Source organism: Salarias fasciatus, chromosome 3 (assembly GCF_902148845.1).
Source record: "Salarias fasciatus chromosome 3, fSalaFa1.1, whole genome shotgun sequence".
Taxonomy (NCBI): domain Eukaryota; kingdom Metazoa; phylum Chordata; class Actinopteri; order Blenniiformes; family Blenniidae; genus Salarias; species Salarias fasciatus.
The window spans coordinates 14,675,560-14,700,124 of record NC_043747.1 but is presented as its reverse complement, the minus strand read 5'-3'; the positions used below and the strand labels follow the sequence as shown (position 1 = coordinate 14,700,124).

General features: G+C 43.0%; 1 protein-coding gene across 1 annotated transcript in view; it reads left to right on the top strand.

Annotated features, from left to right (window-relative positions):
- Nucleotides 1–24,565, top strand: part of pcxb (pyruvate carboxylase b) — a 277,811-nt gene that overhangs the window by 34,430 nt on the left and 218,816 nt on the right. Inside the window, exon 10 of the mRNA XM_030087167.1 lies at nt 19,163–19,281. Coding sequence (XP_029943027.1) covers nt 19,163–19,281 — 119 coding nt within the window. The remainder of the gene's footprint in view (nt 1–19,162; nt 19,282–24,565) is intronic.

Sequence of the window (24,565 nt, the reverse complement as noted above, 5' to 3'; positions counted from 1 at the left end):
CAAAATTCAGACTGACACTTTGTCTCTGGAGGTGGTCACTGCACTATCCGCGTTATTACTGCTCACACACCCACAAACACCCTACCTGTGCGCGTGCGTGCGTGCGTGTGTGTGTGTGTGCGTTGCCACCTTTTAAAATTCTGAACCAACAACGCTTTTTGGCCTGAAAGCATATTGAAATATTTATTCAGGGAATATGCATTTGGAAGTGATTCGTGACTGGTGAATTACTATATAATACATGGCTTTTTGTGCATCGCTTTCTGTCTATGAGTGAAAGCAGTTTTTTTAATTTTCCTCCTATTTTCACCACGTGTTCCTTCTCTATCTGTATTTTACTCATATGGTTCCTTTCTCACGGTTAATTTTCTTTTCTCTTTCATCTTCTCTTTGCTCTCTTTTTCTTTCCCTGCGCTCTTTGTTAGAATGACAATGAAGGCCGTTGACCCTGAGGTTGGAGGGTCACCTAATAAATAACATATACTGTTGATTGACTGGTTAAAATTCAGTGCGTCGTGGGAAGAAGGACGTAATTAGAGATTACATGAGAAGAATAGTAAGACATGTCTGACGTGTGAGCTTTAATTGGTACCGTCATATTTATGGCGTGTTGTCTTTTTCACGAAAATCAAATGATCTACTATCCCGCATCATGCGCAGGTTTCGCTTTGCTTATGAAAGCCGCTGTGAAGTTTGCGGAGCTGCGAAAGCTATTTTTAGTAAACAACCGACAGGAAAAACTATTTTTCACGCCGCACCCTCGGGTGTTACCCTGCCTTTGATTGACACGCATATCGCAGAAAGGCGGCGAAACAAAGCAAATATAAATCAGTGTAAAAGACGGCGGCAGCTGTAATCACAAACGGAAAGTAAATAAGGGTTTTAAGCAGCGATGAGTATTAAACAGCTGCGTTCTCTCATCTGCATCTTCGAATCTCTGGGCTGTCCTCCTCCCGTCTCATTTGGTTTCTGTCCATGTGTGTGTGTGTGTGTGTGTGCGCAGAAAGCAACCAGATTCTGCTTCGGTCTGTGTAATGGAGGATGCGTAAAGTAGTGCTGGAGTCTTGCATGTCAGGGTGACATTGGCACTTGTGATTGGACGGCTGCTATTTTCAGCCTCCTCGGCTTGTATCTGCATGCCAGCAGACTTGTCCTCATGCCTGGGGGGCTCCACGTGCATTTGCAAGTTTGAGCCCAGTTCAAAGTGTGAAATTGAAACGGACGGCGCTTGTCTCCTCGCTTATAAGGAACGTAGTCCATGTATATCGTCAACGAGTTTATCAGAGTTATACAAATTGGCGGGGAGGGGGAGGGGACCAGGAGGAAAAAGGTGATTTTTGGGGGAAACAAAAGCCAGAAAAGCACAATGCATGTGGAGGGAAATGAACAAAGGATGAACCACACTGAGAGGGAAAAGAGGAGAAACCATGCGAGGTGCAGGGACTGGTGGAAGAGGAAGTGAGGGAGAGACAAAAGCGAGAAGGTATCGATTCTTTCCACAAGCTGGGAGGAAACTCAAGCCCACTGTGCTCTCTGAAATTAGAGCCAAAGCGAGGTGGGAAGGATGGAGGGTGCGGGAGGAAGCGGTGCATGGGAGGGGAGAGAGAGAGAGAGAGAGAGGCAGCCTCGATGCTGTTTATGTCACATTGTGCAGCAATAAACACTAAAGAACAGCAAAAAGTAAGTGGTCATGAATTATAGATGGTCACAGCAGACCTCCATTCAGAGGCAGAATAACTCGCCTGCAACTACAGAATCAAGAAACTCATTTAAATTTTGATTACATTTGCGAATTGCTCAGATTTTAGACTTTGGAGATGATGCTCATTGGATAAAAGGAGTAAGTTTTGATTTTTTTGAAATGCTTCTTCACCCGTGTTTGTAAAGCTGCTCTTCAAAATGATACATGCAGCAGGAGGGGAGGAGGAGACCTACTGCTCTGCTGTTTTCAATGTAATGACAGCAAGAAGCTTTGAATTCTGCTGTTTTTCTATTATCCATGTAAGCTTCACTGGTTTATCTCTGTAATCCCACACAACAGTCGTAGATTTAACCTGGTAATCTGACTGCACCTTTCTGGACTCCCTCTGAAATGAAGGAAAACTCTGTTTTAATGATTGATAGAATACATCATTACACACATATATGCGATGATCTGCAACTTTTCATGACGCAGAACTCAGCATAACACCGAGAGCTTAAAAACTCGTCCCCGTCTCTGACAATCTCACTTATTTAAATATAATATGAAAAAAACACGATCCTATATTTGGTCTGTTACTGTAGAAAAACAGGGACTGAACCTTTATACCACCTGGCAGAGTCGTACTTTACCGAATCACTCTGACTGATTGGGTCGATGTTGGAACTTTGTTTTTGTTTGTGGAAATCTCGTTGCAGTTTTGCTTGAACTTTCAGCACCTGGACCTTTCGCCGCGTCGCTTTGCCCAACGCGCTGTTTGAGCGTAGCGGCGCCCTGCAGCCAGTTGGTGCACCCATTAGGTTAATCTCTATTTGGATTAGGGAGGGACGGCTCCTGCCAGAAAGACATTAGTCCCTGGCTTGTGACAGGCGTGCTTGGTTCCCTTTTTTTTTTTGGCAGAAGCTTGTAAATTAGTCTTAAGCCTTTAATGAAATCATCAGCGTCACTCCGGGTGTTTCCCTGTCAGGCCTCATTTTGCAGCCCTGACGATCTCGCACTACATTGCTCCCCACTTAGCGTCCTAATGAGGCCTAGTATGTCTGAATATGTCCTCTGTGGCACACAACTGTCCCACTTCCTGTTAAGTCGGACTCTGGAGCACTCGCAGTAGGAATATGAAAGAAAAAAAAAAAAAAAGGTTTTCCCTCCAAATCTTTCAATGTGGGCACAATAATTGAGAACTGTTACTGTGAGGCGCCGCTTTATGTCGTATAAAGTGTATTTCTCTGATGAAGAGGCATACGAGAAAATAAATTTGCTGAGAAAGAGGAAAACTTTCTGAAGTTTTTTTCCCCTCTCTCACACACAAATCAAGATCATTTTCACAATATCTGGTCAAATATACCGGCCGTTTGGGTGAAACGATGAATTTAGAACAAAAATAGAAAGAGCAGCAATCCTATTTCATTGTAGAGAAGCCAGAAAGACTTTCGTCCCCCTTTTGTGAATGCCCTCTTTTCTTCTTCTCTATCTTCTAAATGCACAGCAGCTCCTATTGAAATGGAGTGCGCCGACTCTAAAACCATCAGAACAACATAATCAGCAGTTTTTCCTGTTTACTGTACTTCCTCGATTATGCATGTAGGATAAACCTCAACTTGCTTCACCTTCTCTCTCTGCGTAAACCCTCCTCGCTTTCTTTCTCATACTCTGTACTCGGTTCTAATTCTTTAATGTATTTTTACTTTTGTTCCCGTGGACTTTTTTTTCCCTCCACTTTATCTCCACTTTGGTACTTTCCTCATTATTTCTCTTCCTGCTGGCGTCGGTCTTTTTCCTCCTGCTTGACTTCCTGCTTTTTTTAGTCCCGTTCCTCTTTCTCCGTGCCTTTTCTCTCCAACTTTCTCCCCGTCGGACTGTCACTCCATCTGTGACAGGTGCCTGTGCACAAACTGTACTCGTCAACGCTCCCATCATTTCCATTCAAGCCGCCGCCGCCATTTCTCTCCTGCCTTTGTTGTCTCTCCTCCGTTTTCTGTTTGCTTAAATAGTGTTTCTCAGCGTGGAGCGGGAGACTTTGCCACAGTTTTCTCTAAACAGATGAAGAAATCAGAAATTCACCTCACTACAACTGATAATTAACACTTCCAACTTCAGTTATATCATTTTTATATGACGTTTGAATCAGAGGATTCAGGATTATTGTTCGAGAAACTGGAAGACTTTGAGACTGTATCAATTTCATGGAAGAGCAGGTGTCCTTTAGGAAACATCTGGTTTTATTTTGCTCTCTATAAACGTGAATATGTCTTTAATAAGCGCTCCTCCACTCTCAGCACCGCTGCCGGGCCTTCTTATTCTCCTTGTTACAGCTGGACACCGGCGCAGTGCAGCCGTAGGTCAGGAGCGTTGGAGAATGTAAAATATACATTCCCCAATTTTGGTCCGCATATGCACAGTATAGCCACGTCCAAATGTGATGCAAATATAAACATGTATTCCCGGACAGAGAGGAGAGCGGGGTAAGTGTAGTTGTCTGCGCGCCCGTAGGCGCCCATCGACATGCATTCCAGTGCGGGATCCAGACGAGGACACGTGCGCAGTGCGCACATCCAGGATACATTACCGTGACGCAGATTTGACGGGACGCGTAACAGAGCGTCCGTATAAACCCTCGACACAGACCTGGTCATCTTCACGTGCACGCCTCACACGCACGTCGACACAAAACTGTCCCTCCTTGGGCTTTTTTTTTTTCTCGGCACCGTTATCTCTTCTCGTTTCCTGTCTTTCTCTTTCTCGGTCTGTCTCTCCCTCCGGCTGTGTCAAACGCCGCGGTGTGGGTGTCATCACCGTATCTCGGGCTTCCACGCAAACACACACATCTGCACAGAGCAGCAATCACACCAAGCAGAAAACCCCATTTCTGCCCCAAATATGTTTTGGGAAGAGTGAGATTGAGGGAGTGAAAAGAAAAGGTGGAAGGTATAGCTGTATCGGGGAAGCCTCTTGTTTGCAGCCTTACTTTAGACACTGATTTGTTTGTGTCACTCCTGCGCCTCTCTGCATGGCTAAGCATTCGTAATTGCCTCCATGTTTGCAATCCTTGCTTATATATATTTGCGCGCGGACATGCGTGCCCCCCTCGGTTGTCCAGCTGTGTGTGTGTGTGTGTTGTGGTTTGATCATTAGGCAGCTGCGCTCACGCCTGCTTCTCATCATTTTACAGACAACAAGCTCATTATGCTTCCATTAACTGCTGACAGAGCAAAGGGTTGATTGAAGGGAGAAGGAGAGACCGGGCGAATGTGGAGGCGCCGTGGTAACTTACTTAAAAAAAAATCAGGAATAATGCAGAATATTAAAAGAAATGGGAGCGTGAAAAGTCGGGTGGAAAGGCAGGCGAGGTCTTAAACTGCTGCTCGGGTAGTCGGTAAGATGTTAAAGGAGGGATTTAAGGAAAAACGGGGTGATGGGAGACTCTGAGAATAAGACTGCCAACGTTTTGACCTGCGGCGTGTGAGACGATTTGAATTCGCTACACACTCCTCACTTGAGTGGATGTGTTGATATAAGTTTCAACTTTTCAGCAAGTCTCAAGGCCGCCCCATTAGTCTCTGGAACAAAAGTACCATTTAGCAAACATGATGAGGGAGGATCGGAGACTAAATGGGCGTCGCTGCAGACTTCAGATCAGTAGATGCATCGAGCCGTTTAATGCGATTGGAATCTACGATAATGCATTTCTACGTTTTTTACATTTGTATTAGTAGTCTTTAGCCAAACATTAGATCAATCCAAGATACAAATACAGGCATATTTTCTCCTCAAAAGCACAGAATGTACAAAAGCTTTAAAAAGAAAGTGCTGCAATGGTGTGGGAGAGATTTATTCTTAATCATTAGTGGTGACTGATCATTTTTGGAATTTCCTCATAGTTTTGAGTAAGAAACTAAATGCGACAGTGTGTAGTTGAATGTTAAAAGCTGAATTGAGACAATAGTAATCAATACATATTTGGCAATCGTTTTGTAGTAAAAACAGTCTTTTACCACCCGTCATAAATGGTCTTAACCCATTTTAAATCACTGCATTTCATTTTGACAGACAGGAACTTCATGCACGTCTCTCTTGACTTTTGCTCTGTGTTTTTACATCAAGTCGTCACTGTTGACGGTTCATCTGTCTTTGCTTCCAGGGAGCAGAATCATTTCTCCTGTCCGTCGCTCACACTGAATAGAAAATGTAGTTGCGTCAGAGTGTGCGTGCGTGTGTGTGTTGGCATTGAATGGTCGAGCACACTGGTGGCACATGATTGACTTTTGACAACAGATTGCAGCATTGATCAGCTTAATCCCACGTCTTCAGTCAGTTCTGCAGAAATGATTTATATTCACCTTTAAATTATTGGAGAGGGAAAACTTTGTCACTATCAACAACTCCAAAAATGTGTGGAATCCTTATTGGACTTGATTGATGCTTTTCTTTCCATATGTTGTGTTTAAAAACACAAATTATTTCTTTAAAAAAATTACCATTTATATGCAAATATCCCGTTTTTTTGAGAATGTGATGAGGAAATGAGGCTGTTTGTTGATTCCACTTGTTTGCCTGACTCCATTAAATATTTACTGAGAACAGCCCGAGACGGGCAGATGTGCAGCCCGACACATGTGGCACATCAACAATGCCTTCATTATCCGATTACAGATTATCTGAGACACAAGGAGAGCGTATCGGTTCAGATCTCAGCAGCTGATAGCGCCGTCACTCTTCTTGGCCCCAGACAGGTGATCCGTCATACAGTCGCAGAGTGCGTGTTGCACAGCAGCTGTCCTCAGTCCTGTGCACCATCGCAGCTGTCACTTTCACTTTGTGTATAAAGAGAGCTTGTTTTTTTTTTTCTTTCTTTTTTATGTTTTCCTCTGCAGAAAAGCCCCCGTTTCTTTTAAATCACTGCAATATCGAAGTGACACGGCTCTTTAAGGGAATGAGAAACAGGGATGTTTCAACATGACATCTAAAATATCTCGGTGATTAATAATAGAAAAATCACAGCCTTTTTAAATCATGCATTTGAATGATGTGCCGAGATTATAGATGCAATGAAACTGAGCGTTTTTTTTTTTTTTTTTTTTACAGATTATTCCCTTTTTGTGCTGCAGCGGCGGCGTAACGCCATGTCGGTAGCCTTGGTCATGTTCAGTCACTCTCATTCATAAAATAGAGAGCTGTCAGGCTGAGCTGTGGGAGGAGGAATGGATTGAGGCTCAGCTGAGCAGACAGATGGAGAAAAGCCCTGTATAGTAATGGAGCAGAGAATCAGAAAGACGGGTATAAAATGTTATGGCCTTCTTATAGGTTTCAGAGAGGATGATGGAAGGGAGAAGAAAAACCCGAAAGAAGATAATTTGAGGATAAATATATATTATATTCCTCCTGTTGCTCCATAAAAAATGTGTTTTATTTCTGTTTTTTTCTATAAAGGGAACTGGACTTCCGTAAAGTTTTAAAGATATTCCACCTGAAGTCGAATCAAAGCCAAACGTGTTTCAGGCAGCAGATTTTTGTAAGTTAGCAAGTTTCTTGAGGAAAAGAAAAAAACAAACAAACATATGGAAGTTGGTGACATTTCATTAAAGGTCAGAGTCATTTGATTTTTCTGCTGAATTGTGGGTGGAGAGCCCGTCTGAAACACCGGGGGACAGTTTGAAGTTTGGTCGGCGGTCGGTAAAGGAAAGCTGTGACATGAGCTGGAAAAGTTTGAAGCACAAACACATGCATCTTGTAGCAGTATATTTTGGGGTACCATTAAATGTGATGGTTTTGGGTTGCCGTGGCGACGGCGAATGAACTCCAAGAAACTTACTCTGAACCGGGCCGTGTTATTTCAGGATGTAGTTTTTCTGTCTGTGCCCCTTCAGTACATCTAAAGTTATTGCTGCTCTTTCCACTTCCATGCCCCTCCCTCTTTATTTTTATTTATTTATTTTTAAATTAATTGATAGTAAACATTCCATTTTATGGGCCCACAATGCTGCGTGCCCACATGTGGACTGTAAATTCCTGTTAGGTGTCTTCTGTGGCTGTATTGATTTAAAACCTGTCTGTGCTGCCTTTCCTCCATCTCCCTCGCTCTCGCTCTCTTCACAGCTTGTGTGTGTGTGTGTGTGTGTGTGCACTTTACGGCCGCGCTGCTCCCAGTCTATCTACAGCTCCCTTTACACCCCTGCCTGATGGCCTTACAGCTTCTATTCAGGTCGCAGGCTCTTTCAGCGAGGTTTTTTTCCTTTTGCTTTTTTTTTTTTTTTTTTTTTTGTATCCACATCATTGTTGATATGTCATGACTGTCGAATCACATTGGGACTGTTTTTTTTTTTTTTTTTTTTCTTTTCTGCAGCTACAGAAAGCAAGATGCTTTGTTATACAGAAATCCACTTGAAAACACACAGGATGCAGAGAGAGCGGAATCTCTCCAAATCCTTAACGTTTCATCGGTACATGTAGAACTTGTTCAAATGCTGTTTACATTCCGAAAGAAATCTTTTGGCACAGATGAGTATTACTGATAATGCTCTTGCTATAAACAGGAGATGTGTTCCTTCCACAGGTCGAGTGAATTCACATTGGCACTGATATTTTGCGGTTTAAAAACAGCTGCCAAGAAAATGAAAATGCTCCTTCAAAGCTCTTCAGCTGGGGTCAAAAGAGCCAGTCTACCTGAAATCTTGATTGGCTGCAGAGTGCTGCTTCAAGAAGAAGAAAGATCCTTTCTTAACCCACACAGGATACCGAGGCTTAAGTGGCTCCTGAGGCATACATGCAAGAGAAAAGATCAATAATTTACAAGGACATGCAAACAATGTAAGATGAAAAGAGTTAAATATAGGCAAATACTGTTTTTCAAAAACAACCGTTCTATTATTTTTTTTACTTGAATGTGAAATCGTTTGTGACCTGAATCACGTAAAGCAAAATCACACTATAAACAAAAGTGTTTATTTCCCAGGAGCGTTCCTGCTGTGCGCGACCTCCATCGTGATTCAGGTGATTCATATGCTTTCTTTTTCCTTCAGCTTTTGTTGTGTTTTGTGCAGAACTTCACTCTCCAGTCGGTTCAGCAACCATAAAGGGACGGTTGTGTTGACTTCCTGTGTCTGTTAGAGACGCTTCTTATTTGAATCCTGTGTGAAATCCATCAGCGTGACTGTGTGAACTCAAGGCTTGATGTTTGCACACACGCCGTTTATTAGGGTTGTGAGCGTCACACGGCTGATCCGGGAAAATGCGTCAGCGTGTGTATATATACACATACACACACACGCACCACAATATGCACGTTATAAATGGATGATCTGAACCCTTCAAACAGAATGAGGTAAAAGAGACAGTTTAACCGCCACCGATGCCGTCATGTCTGTTTGCACTCTTCACAGATGTGGCCTTTGACAGAACACACACACGCACACGCACACGCACACGCGTGCCGTGTCTAAATATAAAGCCACCGTAAACATTTATGTAACTGACTCCAAACGTCAAACGCCGCCTGACTGAAGCTGATATGTTCTCCGGCTCAGTGGTTTCAGACAGATATCATGTACATTATTAGCGCAGCGTTAAATCCTTTAACTCCGTCCTTTCATTCAGTCGTTCTCCCAACACATGTTGGAGGCATTACTCTTCCTCAGGCTTGTTACCGACGCCCCGTCAGGCTCTTCATCTGTAAACCTACATGTTTTTTGATTCCATCTTTATCCCCCCTCCTCCTCCTCCTCCTCACTCTGTTTCTTCTCGTTTGTCCTGCCATCTGCTTCTGTCGCCACTTACCTTCAGTCTTCCCCCTGTCCTCTCCTTGATCCTCCTGCCATCTGTCCGTCGTCGACGCTTCGGTGTCGTAACTTTTTTCTTTTCCTTTTTCTTTTTTTTTTTTTTAAACCGAGGACACTTTGTGAAGGCTCAATAAACATAAAAGGAAAGAGCCGAGAGAGTGATGAAAAGGAAGGAAAAGTACGATACCACACAGGGAGACATCACAGTGGGTGATGGATGAATTTTGAGTTTTCATGTAGTGAAAATAAGAAACAAAAATAAGGAGCAGAGGATAGTGGTGAGAGGGGGGGGGGGGGGGCTGTTAGAGAAAGGAATCTCTCACTTTAGAAAGAAGTGCTTCATCCTATAGGTTTTTGCTTCTTTCTGGGCACACTGTTAATGTCCTGCTCCGCTGAATGAGCGGACTGACAGGGGGTTGATGCCATTCGAGATGCCTATCAAATGAGCACCTGATCCTGACCTTCTGTGATGACATTCAACTGCAGGCTGCTGAAATGTCATTGAGAATAATATGAAGTCTCCATCTCCATCTGCAAAGCCTGACCTCTGACATTTCTCTTTCGCATACAGAAAATATACAATAGAGCCCCATATATTGGCCGAACAGCTTAAGAAAATATCTTGTGTGTCTAAAGCGAAACATGGAGATGCTTCTGGAAAAGACAGACATTTCGTGTAATAGTCCCCAGATCACACAAAGTGCGTCCCGGTGCAGATCAGGGTTTTGTTGTGACAGAAGTGCCACTTAGACTCTCTGTTCTTCCCTTTGTTCGCTAATATACGACCAGCTTGTAGTGTATAATTTGCCATTATTTATGTGGGAAAAATCCACAGCTGACATTTCTTCTCCTTCACTGAGCGGCTGAAAGGAAGTGGATATGAATATACCGGGCGTGATGCATCGGAGCACTTTTACGAGCACGCTCGCTCACTAATGGACCCTGTGCGCTGTAGTCGCATTGCATCGTGCACCCTTGCACTGAATGTATGTCCCTTTAGATAAACTGACCAGGTATTTGTGTCACAGTGAACGTTTGTCATCCATCTCCTTCCTGAACCGTAAATCTGCCAAGTCAGCATCGTGTAACGTGAATGACCACCTTTATTTATTTACTTTAGCAGGAGTTTTATCCAATCTTTATATTTAATATAGAAAACGGTTTGGTCAAACCTCTCCCATCTCATCAGCAATCACTGTTTTATCCCTTCCTCCCTGACAGGTCTGTGAAAGTGCCTGTATCCCTGCCTCCCACCTCCTCTCTGTAGCATGTTTGTTTTCCCTTGAATGACAAAACACTGTGTTTTTTCTTTAAGGTTTTGCAAATGATTTGGCATAAAAATGCAGCTGCGAGTGGAGGAAAGTGGGTCTGGAGAGGGAGGGAGGATGACCTGAATCTTAATTACGGAGGCAGAGGGGAGAAGTGAAAATGTTTCCATTGGGTATCACCGACGGAGGAAGAAACGGAAGACAGACTTTAAGAAGCGGCTGGAATGAAGGGATGAATACATGAATTTGGAAACGGATGGAAGGATTCCGGTCAAGCTCCTTTCCATTCCAGCTGGGATGAACGTCGAGAGTGTGTTGTTGTATAGGAACCGTGCGAGTGTGGGTGCACACAGGCTCGCCTTCCTCATAATCATGAGTTTTGTGCTCGCCTTTAGGCATGTATGTGGTATGTGGGCATAACTGTATGTGTCTGTGCCTATGTGCATTTTTTTTTTCTTTTTGGGTCGTGCATTGTGTGTTTGGGTGGGTGAGCGGCGCTGCTGCTTTGGCAGCCGCCTGCAGCAAAAGGATTAGAGAGGTGGCACCACTGAAATGGAGCTGATCTATTTGTGAGTGTGTTGGTGTTATTCTGTGGTTGTGTCAGCTATGAAGCGGATGAGACTTGTGTGTGTACCGCGAGTGTGAAAGGGAATTGAATCAGATTACAAAAAAAAAGAAAAAAATCTTGGTGCCAGATTAACTCCAATCCCCACAAGAGAAGACAGAAATGAAAAGAAATGGAAGAAGATATGCAGTTAAAGCGAGCAAGCGACATTGATGGCTGGATGAGAGGAGGGAACGATGCGACGTATTGTTGGAGCTGCTTATGTAATAATTTGACTGAGTGTTCGTGAAGTTGCTGTGTGTAGCAACACTGTGGCTCTCTCGTGTGTTAACGCAAAAAGAAAGAATATTTTATGCTGTGTGATGTGTTTCAAAGCATTGTGTACGTCTGGTTCATATTACCTCCACACTCACTCTTCCCCTTATTCTCTTGTGTGGGTTTAGTTTTGGGATTAACATAAAATGAATATGCAGAGATGTATTTGTCACCTGTGTTCTCTGCGTGCCGACAACGGTCCCTGACTCCACCAGATGTGAAGATACAAGCCATCTTTAGTGGGGCTCAAGTTTACATTTCGCATCTTTAAATGTGCATTAAATGATCTGTTAGAGCTGAAATGTATTGAATCAAAAGCTGTTGCAATGTGATCCAGTCTTAGGATGTGAAAAATACAAAGGAAATCTTTCAAACTGCTTCAGCTCCAGTATGATGCTGTATTGTGGACGAACTGCCTTGTTAAAACATACCCGAGTGTCTTTGCTGCCCACTTACGATACGCGAAACGATAAGCAGTTGATTTTACTTCGTAGCATTTGTAATTTTTCTTTAGGACGTGTCAGTAGTGAGAACAAGTCGTCTCGCTGTGAGACATTAGCCGAGCTGTCGGCGCTGCGTGGGTCAGCCTCATGACTGATTTATAAAGTTCAGCTTTATGAATCAGAGGGATACACGTCTTGACGGTCGTGCAGAACTTTGCATAACAGCTATTAAAGAAAAAAACCCCAGATGAAATAGCTGAGGTAGACAGCAGAAAATCTTCTAAAAAGTTCATATGGAAACACCAGTACTTATTTAAAATTTCTTTAAAAATATAATCGCATTCAACTATGAGTTCTTCCACCAATAGTGGCATTAGTTACTCTTTATTCCCAACACTATTGATGAGGCTGAGCATTTCCTCTGCCTGCATTTAAGAGAAATTCAGTACTATCCACGCCGTCTGTACTGTCGCGGCTGTGACGCCTCTGCAGCTTCATGCTGTCTCTTTTCTGCACCTTCAGACATCAAGCAGTGTGTGTAATGCACATTTGACGTGACTAGCTGCTGTCAGATTTTAAAAATGTTACAAGTAGTTCCTTCAGGAGTACGAGGCATTTAAAAAATTGAATTTGATACGTCTCAAAAAAAAAAAAAAAAATTGAAAGGCATCAGCTGGCCGAGGTTTCTCCTCGTCTCCAAGCGTCTTCATCAGTTCCTGCTGACTAGACATTTCCAGGTGACCAGATTTTTTTGCTCGGAGATGCCTCCTGCCCAGGCGATTGAGAATATGTGTAATGGCTTCGTGTGATAAAATTTAATATCGCAATTACAAGAATGAGTGATTTTTGCATCTCTCAGCAAATACAGTATTTTTTATAGCTCGGTGTTTGCGTCATCATCGCCTCAGTAAGTTGATCTCAAGATGTATTCAGGCGAGCGCAAATCAACACCCCGGAATATTTACTTGAATAATGGTTAAAAAATATATATATATTCTTTGATTATTTTTTCAGACTGAGCACAGTTTGATTAAGGTGAAGATTCATATAAATAATTTCAGTTTTGAACGGCGTATAAGACCTGAAGGGTGCAGCAGCACAAACACACGTACTAATGCAAACACGCGTAGACATTTAACAGGTCAGTGCCATTGATCGTACGATTGATTTGTTTTGTTCCCTCTGCTGCGCGACGCCCGTCAAACACACACAGCCGATGAGCGCTGCGCCACGCCGCCCTGACTGCTCCTGCACCTCTCGCGACCCGCCATGCGTCACTTTGTGTTTGTTGGATGTGGCCGAGCGTTGAGAGACGGCGGGGGATCAGAAGGTTTTTTTTTTTTTTTTTTTTGCGTAGTGTGCGGTGAATTATCAATACCGCTGTTCCTTGTAGGTTTTTGCATATTTGTGACAGTCGTCTGACAGGAACAACCTTGACAGGAAATCACTTTGTTTTTAGACGGTCGCAAGTGTAGCGAGAGAGCCGACCCGGTGACCAGTGAGCGCGTTTTGTTTATGCGCGCGATGGAAATCGGGAAGGAATTTAATTTGTTTTCAGCATGGGTGTGAGTGCTGAATTTAATTGAAAATCTGAAGAAAAGCTTCTTTGAAAGGAACTCCATGACTAATCTAATCTGGGATCTAATAGTTACTTGTGTCTGTGAGTTCAAAGACAAAAAAAAAAAAAAAGAAGAAGAAAGTGTTGTTATGCAAAGCGTCAACCTTCTTCTATTTTAAATTTTGTTTGTTCCTGCGTGTCCTTGCAGAGAATAAAACTGGAGTGAGGTCCTCAAATAAATGAAGAGGCTCTGCACATAATAAGGGGGCTTGGCAGTCTCACATCCGTGCAGGCTTTATCACACCAAACATGACCCCAATATTCACTGGGAAGAACAACAGAATCTGCCTAATAACTGACAGTCTGCTCTGCATCAGCCGCACACCGGCGCTGGAAATTCCGCTTACCAGAAAATGGGCATTTGGTGTGAAATATTGGAATAAAAAGGAGAACACAGAGCCGTCTGTGGCCTCCATTGAACCTCTATGTCTCTATTCCGCACCTGCAACAATTCGACGGGCTGGCTCATTCATCCCATACATACTCAGCAGGGCTAATCACTTATTGCTCAGAGGTAATGTGGTTTTAAAAGCCAAAAGGGATCCTCTACAAGTCTCGGTACAACCCGAAATCCCAGGCATCACTCTGCTTAAGCGAGGAAGATAACGGCGTGCTGCGCCCGCAGAAAACATTGCACACATACAAAACACTGAGACAAACCAAAGGACGTAAGGAGCACCCGATACTCGAAAGTTAAGACTTTTCTAGGTTACAAAAGACAACTGTAAAGTAGCCTTCAGCTAAAAAGGCATTTCAATAACTGCTGTGCCATCGGTCTCTCATCCTACCACAAAATACATTAAACTAGATAAATGACCGTCATCTGTCTTCTATACAGAGTTATCCATCCTGTGATCGTGGGTTGCTGGAGCACATCCCAGCTGACTTTGGCTGCATTTTTTTCCCCACAGGAAGTCTCCTCCGGTAGTGGCAACAAGCAGCTCTGTGCATTTGGTTTACTTAAGTTTTTGGTTCCATTGCACTGCATCGCAGCAGTCACTCCGACGTGGTTCTGAAGAGGCGTTTAAAGGACAGATACAGTCGAGCTCCGTAGAAGAAAGGAGTTAGCGACGGTCACGGCTGTGTAAGGTGCAGCTGTTTATTGCATGAGTGAGTCTTGAAATTTCATCAATGGTTGGCAGGAAACTGACTGTTCCTTTTTAGCCAGAAGAATTTAATCGAAAAAAAAAGTATTTCATACACAGTTAACACTTCTTTTTTTTTTTTTTTTTCTAGCTTACATGATAGTTTATGCTCCCTAGCTCACTTGCTACTCATGGGAGTTGAATAGTAATTGTTAAATTACACCATTACCTATAATGGCTCCAGATCTTTTGTGTAAGTTAGGTAAATGTCACAAGGTAAAGGGAGATAGAAATGCGTGTAAAGTTGTAAATCAGGCCATTGAAATGGAAGGTCCTGACTACCGGGAAGGTTCAAGGAAAACATTTACTGCCTCTACCTCACAGCTGTGAAAAGCTACAAAGATAGACTTACACACGCATGCAGTTCTGACCTTGATGTTAACAATTACGGAGACGACGACGGCGGATCGTAAGTTCATCTTGTGTTTCGGCTATAGCCTCACCTCGTAAAAATGAGCAGTGAAGTCTTGTGGTCAGAAGTGAATCACTAACTCCAACAATAAGCTTGTTACAAACTCGTATCCTTCAAATGTGGAACGACTGAACAAGAAGTAGATTCTGTGTGAGAATGTCAATATAAAAGCAGTTTTTTTTTTTAAAGAGCAGCCTGTCCGGCACCCTGTCTGCATGCCTGAAGACACGGAGTTGGTGTGATTGGCGAACAGCACATTCACATCGGCCAAAAAGATGCATTTTTCTCGACAACTGCAGAGACGACCTCTCTGTACAACAGCTGAAGGTTCACTGCACTTTGCAGTCAAATTTTCTTTCCAGGAAACCCTAAAAAAAATAATCCCTACGAGTGATTTCATTGCCGACAGCACATGGCAGCCGCAATACTGCCTAATAGTATGAAAATAAACTAAATCAAAGCAGTGCTTTTATAATAATACCTGACTGAAGTTATAGAAAGCTCTCCTGATCTGTGGTGTTTCTTTTCTTGTATCAGGTCAATGCTGATAAATATTGCACATCCCGACATTTCCCTTTAAGGTGGTAGGCAACAACAACTCCATTCCATTTACTTTTGATTCCATCTTAAAGTATTTCATCCAGCCTTTTCCGCTGCTGTGAACCATTTGGAGTTTTTTTTTTTTTTGGCACCGTGCCGCAGAGCTAGAGGTGGGAACACCCGTCGAGTCCTTGTTGCATTTGAATTTTGACATCTTGCGACGCCGCCGCAAATGGTTTTCCAGCCGATGAGCTTCGGAGTGAGAGCTCACGAAGAGAGAAACCGGAGAGAGTGACAGTCCCTCCGTCAGAGGCTCTCTACCTGTGCTTGATTACTCCATCTAATCCACTCTTTCACTCCGTATGTCTTTTCTCTCCACTCCCACTCAACACTTTGATTCCTTGTCTTGGTCCTTATTTGATTCATCCATCAATCTTTTCCTTAACTCCCTTCTCTTCCTCCATCCACCTCTTCTCCCCCATTTTCTCCCAGTGTGAATGTTCCTCGGTGCATTTTGTTTCACACTGTGGCTCTCCCTGCGCTCTACATTATCTGCCATCCATCTCTGCCACTTTCCATTCATAGATAAGCCGCGTTGCACGTTCATCAGCGATACGACCATTTAGGCACAATCAGGAGCACGCTGCGGCCGGCAGCAGGGAGCAGAGCGTATAAATGCACCTTATGCTTTTGAAAAAGCTCTTAAAAGTGTGTCTGTGTGCAGGTATCCGGCATCCCGGTGACCTCTTCTTGTGCTAATACAGCCCATTGACTTGACTGCCAGACCTTATAAAACAGTGACCACTCAATCTGTTTCGCTGGCTGCTACTTCACTCTGCCTGGGTGTGTGAGCGGCGGGCGGAATGAGTGCGATACGTCTGCTATTGGTGCAGTCTGTGTGTGATTTTTTTTTTTTTTTTTTTTTTTTTTTTTTTTTTTTGGGTCGATGTCTGTATGTGCATTTGTGTCAGCGAAGGCTGGAGTGTGTCCTCTGCTGCTGCTGCTGCTGCTCCGTCTTTCACAACTTATCACTGAATCCTTGGGTGCAAAAGTTGGCTGCACACAGAAGGTTAAGAGGAAGGTGAGCTTGAAAATTGGCCTTTTGTGGCTGCGTGCGCGCAGAGCAGAGGAGCCCATATGCAAGCTAATGCTCCTCTGTTGGTTTTTATTTATCGGCACACTATAGAACATTGGCTTATTTCACATCTGTTAAACCAATATGAGAGTCTTGGATGATTTTTCTTGCTGTGCAATGTATATAAGTAGCCTATATAATTTCAAATATCATTAGTGCATGTTTTCAAGCTCCTCTTTCTCCATTCACTGAAGTCGGTGTTTGTAATCAGGTCATGCATTGTGTTGTGCATGTGATCCCTTTTAATGAGTCTCTCAGTAGAACTTGCAAGGAGCTACAGATGCCATAAGTGGGACTAATGCCCCTGCTGAGGACGTCTCAACTGGAATTTACAGTGATAATATTCTGCATGGTTACATGTTACACATGGGTGTTTGTAGACCCAGCTCTTCTAGTTATGGGTTTAATTATAGAAGCTTGAAGCAGGTGTAATTGTGAGCCATTTGTTTGCATACTGGTGTATTATACATGATGGATCTTTGTTTTTTTAGCAGTACGGTTCTTATTGGGTTGCCAGGTTCTAATTGATGCTCTTTCTGTTGAGACATCTCTTGCTCGCTCAGCAGTCCATCCCCGTCTTTCCCTCTGCCCGTCTGAATGTATTTTGCTTGCCAAATGTAAATCAAAGCACTCCTGAAGGCTGGTGTAACAATTAAGGACCAAACATGCATTTTTCTGTTTGAAGACAGAAGTGAAGGCAGTAACTTAGATTGTTCCCTTCCTCACTGTTTATGCAACCCGGGCTGATTTCCATAAAAATGCTCCACACTACAAAGAGTGCAAGAAGAAAAACCAACACTATATACTACTTTCTCTTCATCAAAGCGTTCCGCGTGGCATTTTCCTGATGTCGATGGTGCTGTTGTCTTTCTGCGGGCACCTACATTCGTGCCCTCCGACGAAAATTAGATTCCCCCGTTTTGCAGCTTGTGTTTTGGACATTTGATTGCAGCTCTCTAATTCCAACGTTTGAATGTTGTTTTTCCTCCAATATTTTCTTTATTCAGGATTGGATGTGTTTCATAATGTAGCAAAGCTGTGATTATAGGAATAATCAGTGGCGTGACTGAATCTGGTCTGAGGAACTTAGATTAGTTGCCCTGATTGGTTAAATTGGCAAAAAATGGTTCGAACGCCAATCAGAGTGCTTCACTGAAATCATCGGTGTAATTTGTGCATGCCCACCTAGTTCCGAAATGATGATGATGATAATAATAAAGTTTATTTATATAGCATTTACATGGTAATTACTGCCAGCATGCAGCTCCCAGTGGGTGAAATTAAACTCGGGCTCAGACAACCTATAAAGTGAAGTTTTGAAGGATGAGTATGGAAAATGCTCGTGTCGGGCCACTCTGAAGTTGATTTCCCTCACAGCAATCATGCTTTACACTGAACGCAGCCACGTGCAGCCTCTAACTTTGCAAAGCATACTAATTACACGAGGCAAATGCATATTTAGATTTTTGTTGATATAGTGAGTTTTCATGAGGCCGTCCTTGAAAGTCGAAATTGAATCAAATTCCATCACGATGCACACAGTCTTTGCATATAATTATATAGATTGATGTGGGCTATTTATTAATTTCCGATATTGCCGATTTTCTTATTATTTTAGCTAATGAGTTGAAAAATCCCAATATGCAAACTAATAGCTTTTAGCTTTCCTTTCAAGGAACGGGACTGGAGAAGCAGAGCAACGCAGACAGTTTGGCTTTTTGTCTATTATATTCTCATTATGTGTCTGAAGGTAAGATTATTAACTTTCAGTCTGGCTCTGTGCTTCATCATTTAAACGACGGCTGAACACCTCTGCGCCACATCCGCGCAGGCAAATTCCTCCGTCGTCGTTTCGCCAGACACTTGTCCTGATTCTAATTGCATTGTTGTAGCCGAGAGGTAGTGCAGAAAACAGTGTTTTATGATGATGAATTTTCAATAAATCCCTCTTGATTAATGACCTAATTTTGCGTTACAAGAAGGTGATGAAAAAGCCCCTCATCTCTCTACACAAATAAAACACACAAGGCTTATTCCTTTCTCATTTTACAAAGTCACATTTGCCTGGAGAGAGGACAAGGGCGCTGGGCTCTCGCTTGCTTTTCTTTTTTTCTTTTTTGGTTTCATGGCTCATTAAGATGAGTGAGTGCTCCTTCTTGATTGTTTATACAACTAATACTAACCGTATTCCTTGAATAATTCAGCACTGTAAAACAGCTTTTTTTTTTTTCCCCCCTCCCATTGCAGGTTGGATACGAGAATGCGGGGACCGTGGAGTTCTTGGTGGACAAACACGGCAAACACTACTTCATTGAGGTCAACTCCAGGCTGCAGGTGGAGCACACTGTCACCGAAGAAATCACAGAGTAAGTCCCGGCTTTTTTTTCACAAGTTTTTGATTAAACTACATCAAGAAAACAAAAAGCAGAAAGATGGACCGGGCGAATTATTGATATAACATTGACAACAAAGAGAGGAGTGTAGAGGAGGGACACTGGGAAAGAAGAGAGCGCGAAATGGTTGAACCAGTGAAGTGAGAGGAGGGTTCGAGACGGCGGGGAATAGAGAGCAGATATGAGAAAGAGAGTGAGATAATGAAAGATAAAAATACCATTCCGCTCCGCTGATGACATGAAATATCACAGATGGGTCTCAGAGAGATGCACAAGACATCGATGCTCCAAAAGAAGAAGAAAAAAAAACCGCACAGGTACAGGTGTGCAGGTGTTACAGTCGCTCCCGTACCCATAAATCTTTGCTCAACACACAGAAAAGTGCAATTACATGAATTCGTATTGGATTTCCTGCATAATTTGTGTAAATAATGAATTATGCTGACAGAATAACAAACTAGTGTAACTCGTGCTGCAAGCCAGGGACCGGGGGGAGCTACGGCACGGCTGTAGAACCACCTGTTCCCATGGCAACCGGGCATGACTGACAAGTTGATCTGCACTCTCCCGCGATCTCGATCAGCCGCTGCACTTTTGTTTGGCCTCTTTCATCTCCTCTGTCTCTCGGTCTTGTGTTTCCCTTATTCTTTTTCTGCTCAAAGAAGCTCTTTGATCTGCGTGAGGTATTTATGTTGCAGCGTAGCGAACTAAATCAACATTGTGTGTGATGAATGGGGGGGGGAAAAACTCGTCAGTAAACATTTATCCTGGTGATCACAAAGCCAAACAACCAGGAGCATCAACAAAAAAAAAAAGTGTTTCATATTTGTTTATTTTGAGCAAAACAGTGTCGGAGGGAGGTGGATCCTGTCTGCTCAGGTCTTAAATTTGTATGATTGTCGATCTGAAAGACGAATTTGTCGGTCTGCAATTTGAGTACAAGCTTGCTATAATTCAAGTAAAAATGGTAATTTGTCTTTCTTGGATCATGCGAAGGCTGTGGCTCCACCGCCTGGCCCCATCCACATCACTACCATCATTAGCATTGCGTCTCTCCAAGCAGATTATTCTTCTAGTTTCCATTTGTGTTGCCATAAAGCATAATTAAGTGACACTATAGGCAGTGAGCTGCATCCAGTTCAAACATGAAAAACTTCAAAGAGGAAAAGTGAGAGTGCCTGAAAGCATCTCATCAGACTTTGACACAAAAAGTGCTATTTTGGCCCACTGTGCAGAGTATGCCTCGACAATAAAAAAGCTTAAAGCTGTCTTTAATTACCACATTGTGGCTTCTGTCATATGTCGGCATTAAGAGGTCATATTTCGAAGCCGAGCAGCTCTCTTAAAGCTACTGCAACTGTTCAATTATTAAGATTATTCTCTGTACAGCTGTAATTCACGCCACAATATGTCATCGGCTTTATTTTTATGTCCCCACCAGGTGATTACCATATGCTGCACACATTCGGCTTGTCTCTTTGATTATTCAGTGTAAAATATGTACTGAAATTTTTTTTTAGGGATTTATGTGAGTTTTGCACACACACACACACACAAGTTTGGCAGCCGAAGGTCAAGGCTGCTATTATTTTGCAAAGCGTGTTTTAAATGGCCTTTTTAAAATCTAGTCACATTTGTAAGGAGCTGCAGAACAGGCCATGTGGATTACACCCTGAAAGGTTTAACAAAATTGTTTAACAGCTTGTTTTGAGTTAATGGAACCTAATCTGCTGTGATGCGAGAATGCAGAAACATCAACTTGACTTCCTGGAGTCACGGTTCAGTCCATACCTCCACCGCTCTGCTCCGACGCTCGCCCCCACAGAGCGCAGTCTGTTGGACAACCTCCAGAGTCGGAGGATGGAGGGACTGAACTGGCCTCCACCGGTCCTGACCTCAGCCGACCCGACACAACCCCGACGGCTGGGTTGTATCTGATGCTGTTTGCAGGATGTGACCCACGGCAGTGCGTGTGGACTGGTGACCGCCACAGTCCGACTGGCCCCAGGAGAGTTTGTTAATTAGAAATCAACAGTATATTTGCTCGTGTTACAGTGTGATCACCAAACAGCATACAGTCCACAGTCCTTTTGTTTTGTTTTTAAATTTGCACTTTTCCAGTGCTTATGCAGCTTCCCAGAAGTGCAGGGCGGCTTTCAAGTAGTCCGCTTTTAGATCTTGAATATGTCAGCTAACATTAAAATGAGAAAAGCAATGCGTACTTTTTAACAAGCAATGGACTTCTTAAGTGTTTATTTTTACTGAAGACGAAGGTAAAAGCTGTGTGCTTCGCGTTTGGAGAGATCGCTCAGATGCCTTGATCCTCCAGCTCTGGCCGTGGCGCCTTCTTTGTTTTCTTCCTCGCTGTAAAACTTCTTCCTATTTTTTTCAATCCCTCACAAGCTTTTCTGAACTCTTTCGGTTGCTCCATTTCTGTTTTCTGCTTGACTTATTATTTTAATTTCCGCAGTCTAGCGTTGTGCTTTTGCGCTGTCCGTCAGATACAGCAGTAATGGAGGTTTTTCGGTGTAGCAGCATTTTGTCATTCAGTGACATCTGGTGGCTTCAGATGATATGTACCGGCAAATATTGACAGAAATCACTTCTTAATTGATTGTAGGCCATTTTTTTCTTTGCAGTCATTACGTATTCGCACTACATCCACAAATGGACGCTAATGCCAGCTATAGCCTTTGTGTTTCCTGACAGCAGCAAACCGCTGTGAAGTGGAGATTCTCTCGTCATCAGTGTCAGATTTTGTATTCATACAATAGCCTGGCAGCATTTTGTTTTCTAGGTCATCTGATGAGACGGACATGCAGTCGGACAGCGCTGTGCAGAGGTTTCAGACCGGTGTCAGAAAGTGCAGCAACTTGAAAAATGCTATGTTGACGTCGGTTGCAGTGAAAGTTGCGTCGAACAGGAGTCTGTTCCTTCACCCCACAAGTTACATGATTATATTACATATTAATACTAGTATTGCCTAAATATTCCTGTTGTCCTTTATTTTTGCACACCTGAAGAGCTTCTAAATTTCATCGTCCAGTCAGTATTTGGATTAACAAATTAATGCACTTTCTCGAAACAGTCCAACGCTCCACATACAGGTCATAATTACTCTATGCAGACAGATTGACTGTAGACCTGCTGGTTCGTAAAGACATTCAATCATGAGGCATTGATTGTACTTTTCAGCATGAGTGGTAGATTGACTATTCTCCACATGTTTGGAGTTTCTTTGCATTTGTCTTTCTGCATGAAAGATTAAAATTAAAAGGGCTATGCTGTTGGTTTTTATAAGGCCATAACTCCGGGAAGAAGATGGGATATTTATCCGTCATAAATTATGTATTTTATGTGCGCAGAGCAGGCATAGTTTGAATGTAAACTTTGGGGGGGGGGGGAAATTGCCTTTCTTTTTCTGTTAGCGCTCTCAAATGCAGTGTCATGTCTCATACATTTCCATACTCAAACAGGCTAAAATGGAAGATGGGGTCACTGATGAACTCCCTTATCTTACTGATACTCGCCAAGGATGTCACGCTGCAATATCAGTGTGAGCACAGTCATACGGGGGGGAAAAAAAATCGCAACCTTTATGCCATGCATCAGTTTCTGTGTTGTGAATTTGTGCCGCCAGGATATACCCTACCCTCTGCTCCTGCAGCAGCAGCGGCAGCGGCGGCAGCACAATAAATTGACAGAAAATGATTCTCATGTATTACAGATCCCTTCCCCAATCCAGCCAGAGAGCAGTTTGTCACAACGTCTTCATCCTGCAGAGAAAGTCTCATATCTCTGAGGAAATTTGACATTTAGTGGAATTGGGGTCATTTGAATTGGCAGGAGTGCAGTAATTACTAGAATCTGGGCAGCGTCCCACATGAAACAGTTCATGTTGAAAGTTTCAGCTGTCATCGGCACGGCTTTCATTTCAGGCTGAGGTTTAGCTTTCAGCAGCCGCAGACGGGGGCCGGGAAGAGAAAAGGTCTCCAGAAAAGAAACCCAGTGTGCATATATCTAAATTGAAAGCGAAATGCTCTCTTTACAAGGAGCAAGTATTACATTTGAGTGCAAATGACACAAGTAAAAGCTGTGTTGTGGTTTTATTTGAACATTACGTCCATTAGTCTTTGAGCTTTCTGTTTCACTCCGCTGCACTCGCAATCTCTGAGGTGTGAGAGCACATTCATTCTTGTTTTTTTGCGGGGCCTGAAACGGACTGTGTTACTAATAGACTTGTCAGGGATGCATTTTTCATACTGAACTATGAAACTCCCCTCGAATCTCGCTTTTCATTCCCTGCAGTCCTCCCTACATGTACATTCAACACTTTGGTCTCTCCTGTCTCTTTCCTTTCTTCATCAGTCATTCTCTTTATCCCCTGTTCAGCTTGTTACCGTCGTATTTTTCCACCTGGCTGAAGTTTATTCTCAGCCTGACTGTATAGTAGTTTGATTATTTTCACATGTCTTGAACTAACATTTCAGTTTTTTGTTGTTGCTGTATGTAGCTTCCAGGGTTTCTAAATGTTGTCAGCATTTTTCCTCTCGCCTTCATCACTTCAAGAACTTGCTGATATCCTGAGCCGGTGGATTTGAACTTCGGTTCCGCAAACAATAAATCACACTGAGGTCTTTGCCAAACAGTAACAGTTCCGAACAGCTGTTTGACCACATTTCAGAAAGTAATGGCCAAACGAATACGTTTGGATCAGCTGGTGCTAAGATGGGGAGGTAACTGTGATACTGCCGAGGAGCAGAACTCAACTATAACACAGCAACAAGCTACGCTGCGAACTTTACAGCTCCGATTGGCAGCGGACAGCCTCAACATCACAGAAGTTTATCCTGCATCTTACACACTTACTGTCTCAAACTGAAAATGAACCAAACACAGGAATAACCCTCATCTTCAAACCACTAAAGACTGACTCAACAAAGAGAAATGGAATAAATGGAACATTTGTAGTAAAACTAAATGCAACATCTCGGATCAGACATCATTACCCACATCTGTAGTTAGTTGCTAAACTCTTGCTAACAGGGTGTTTTCAGCAGCGAAGGTCACTGGAACACAGTAATTTAGGTATCAGAGCTCACTCTCTTGACTTTCGTCTATCTTATCCATCAATCCTCCCTCAAGCGCTTCCTTTCATCTGACTATCTTGATCCAAGTTGGTGCATCCACCCCTCCACCTTCTTCCATTTCTCCATCACCTGCCTCTCTCTCCCTCCCTCTTGTGTATCTAGCGCTC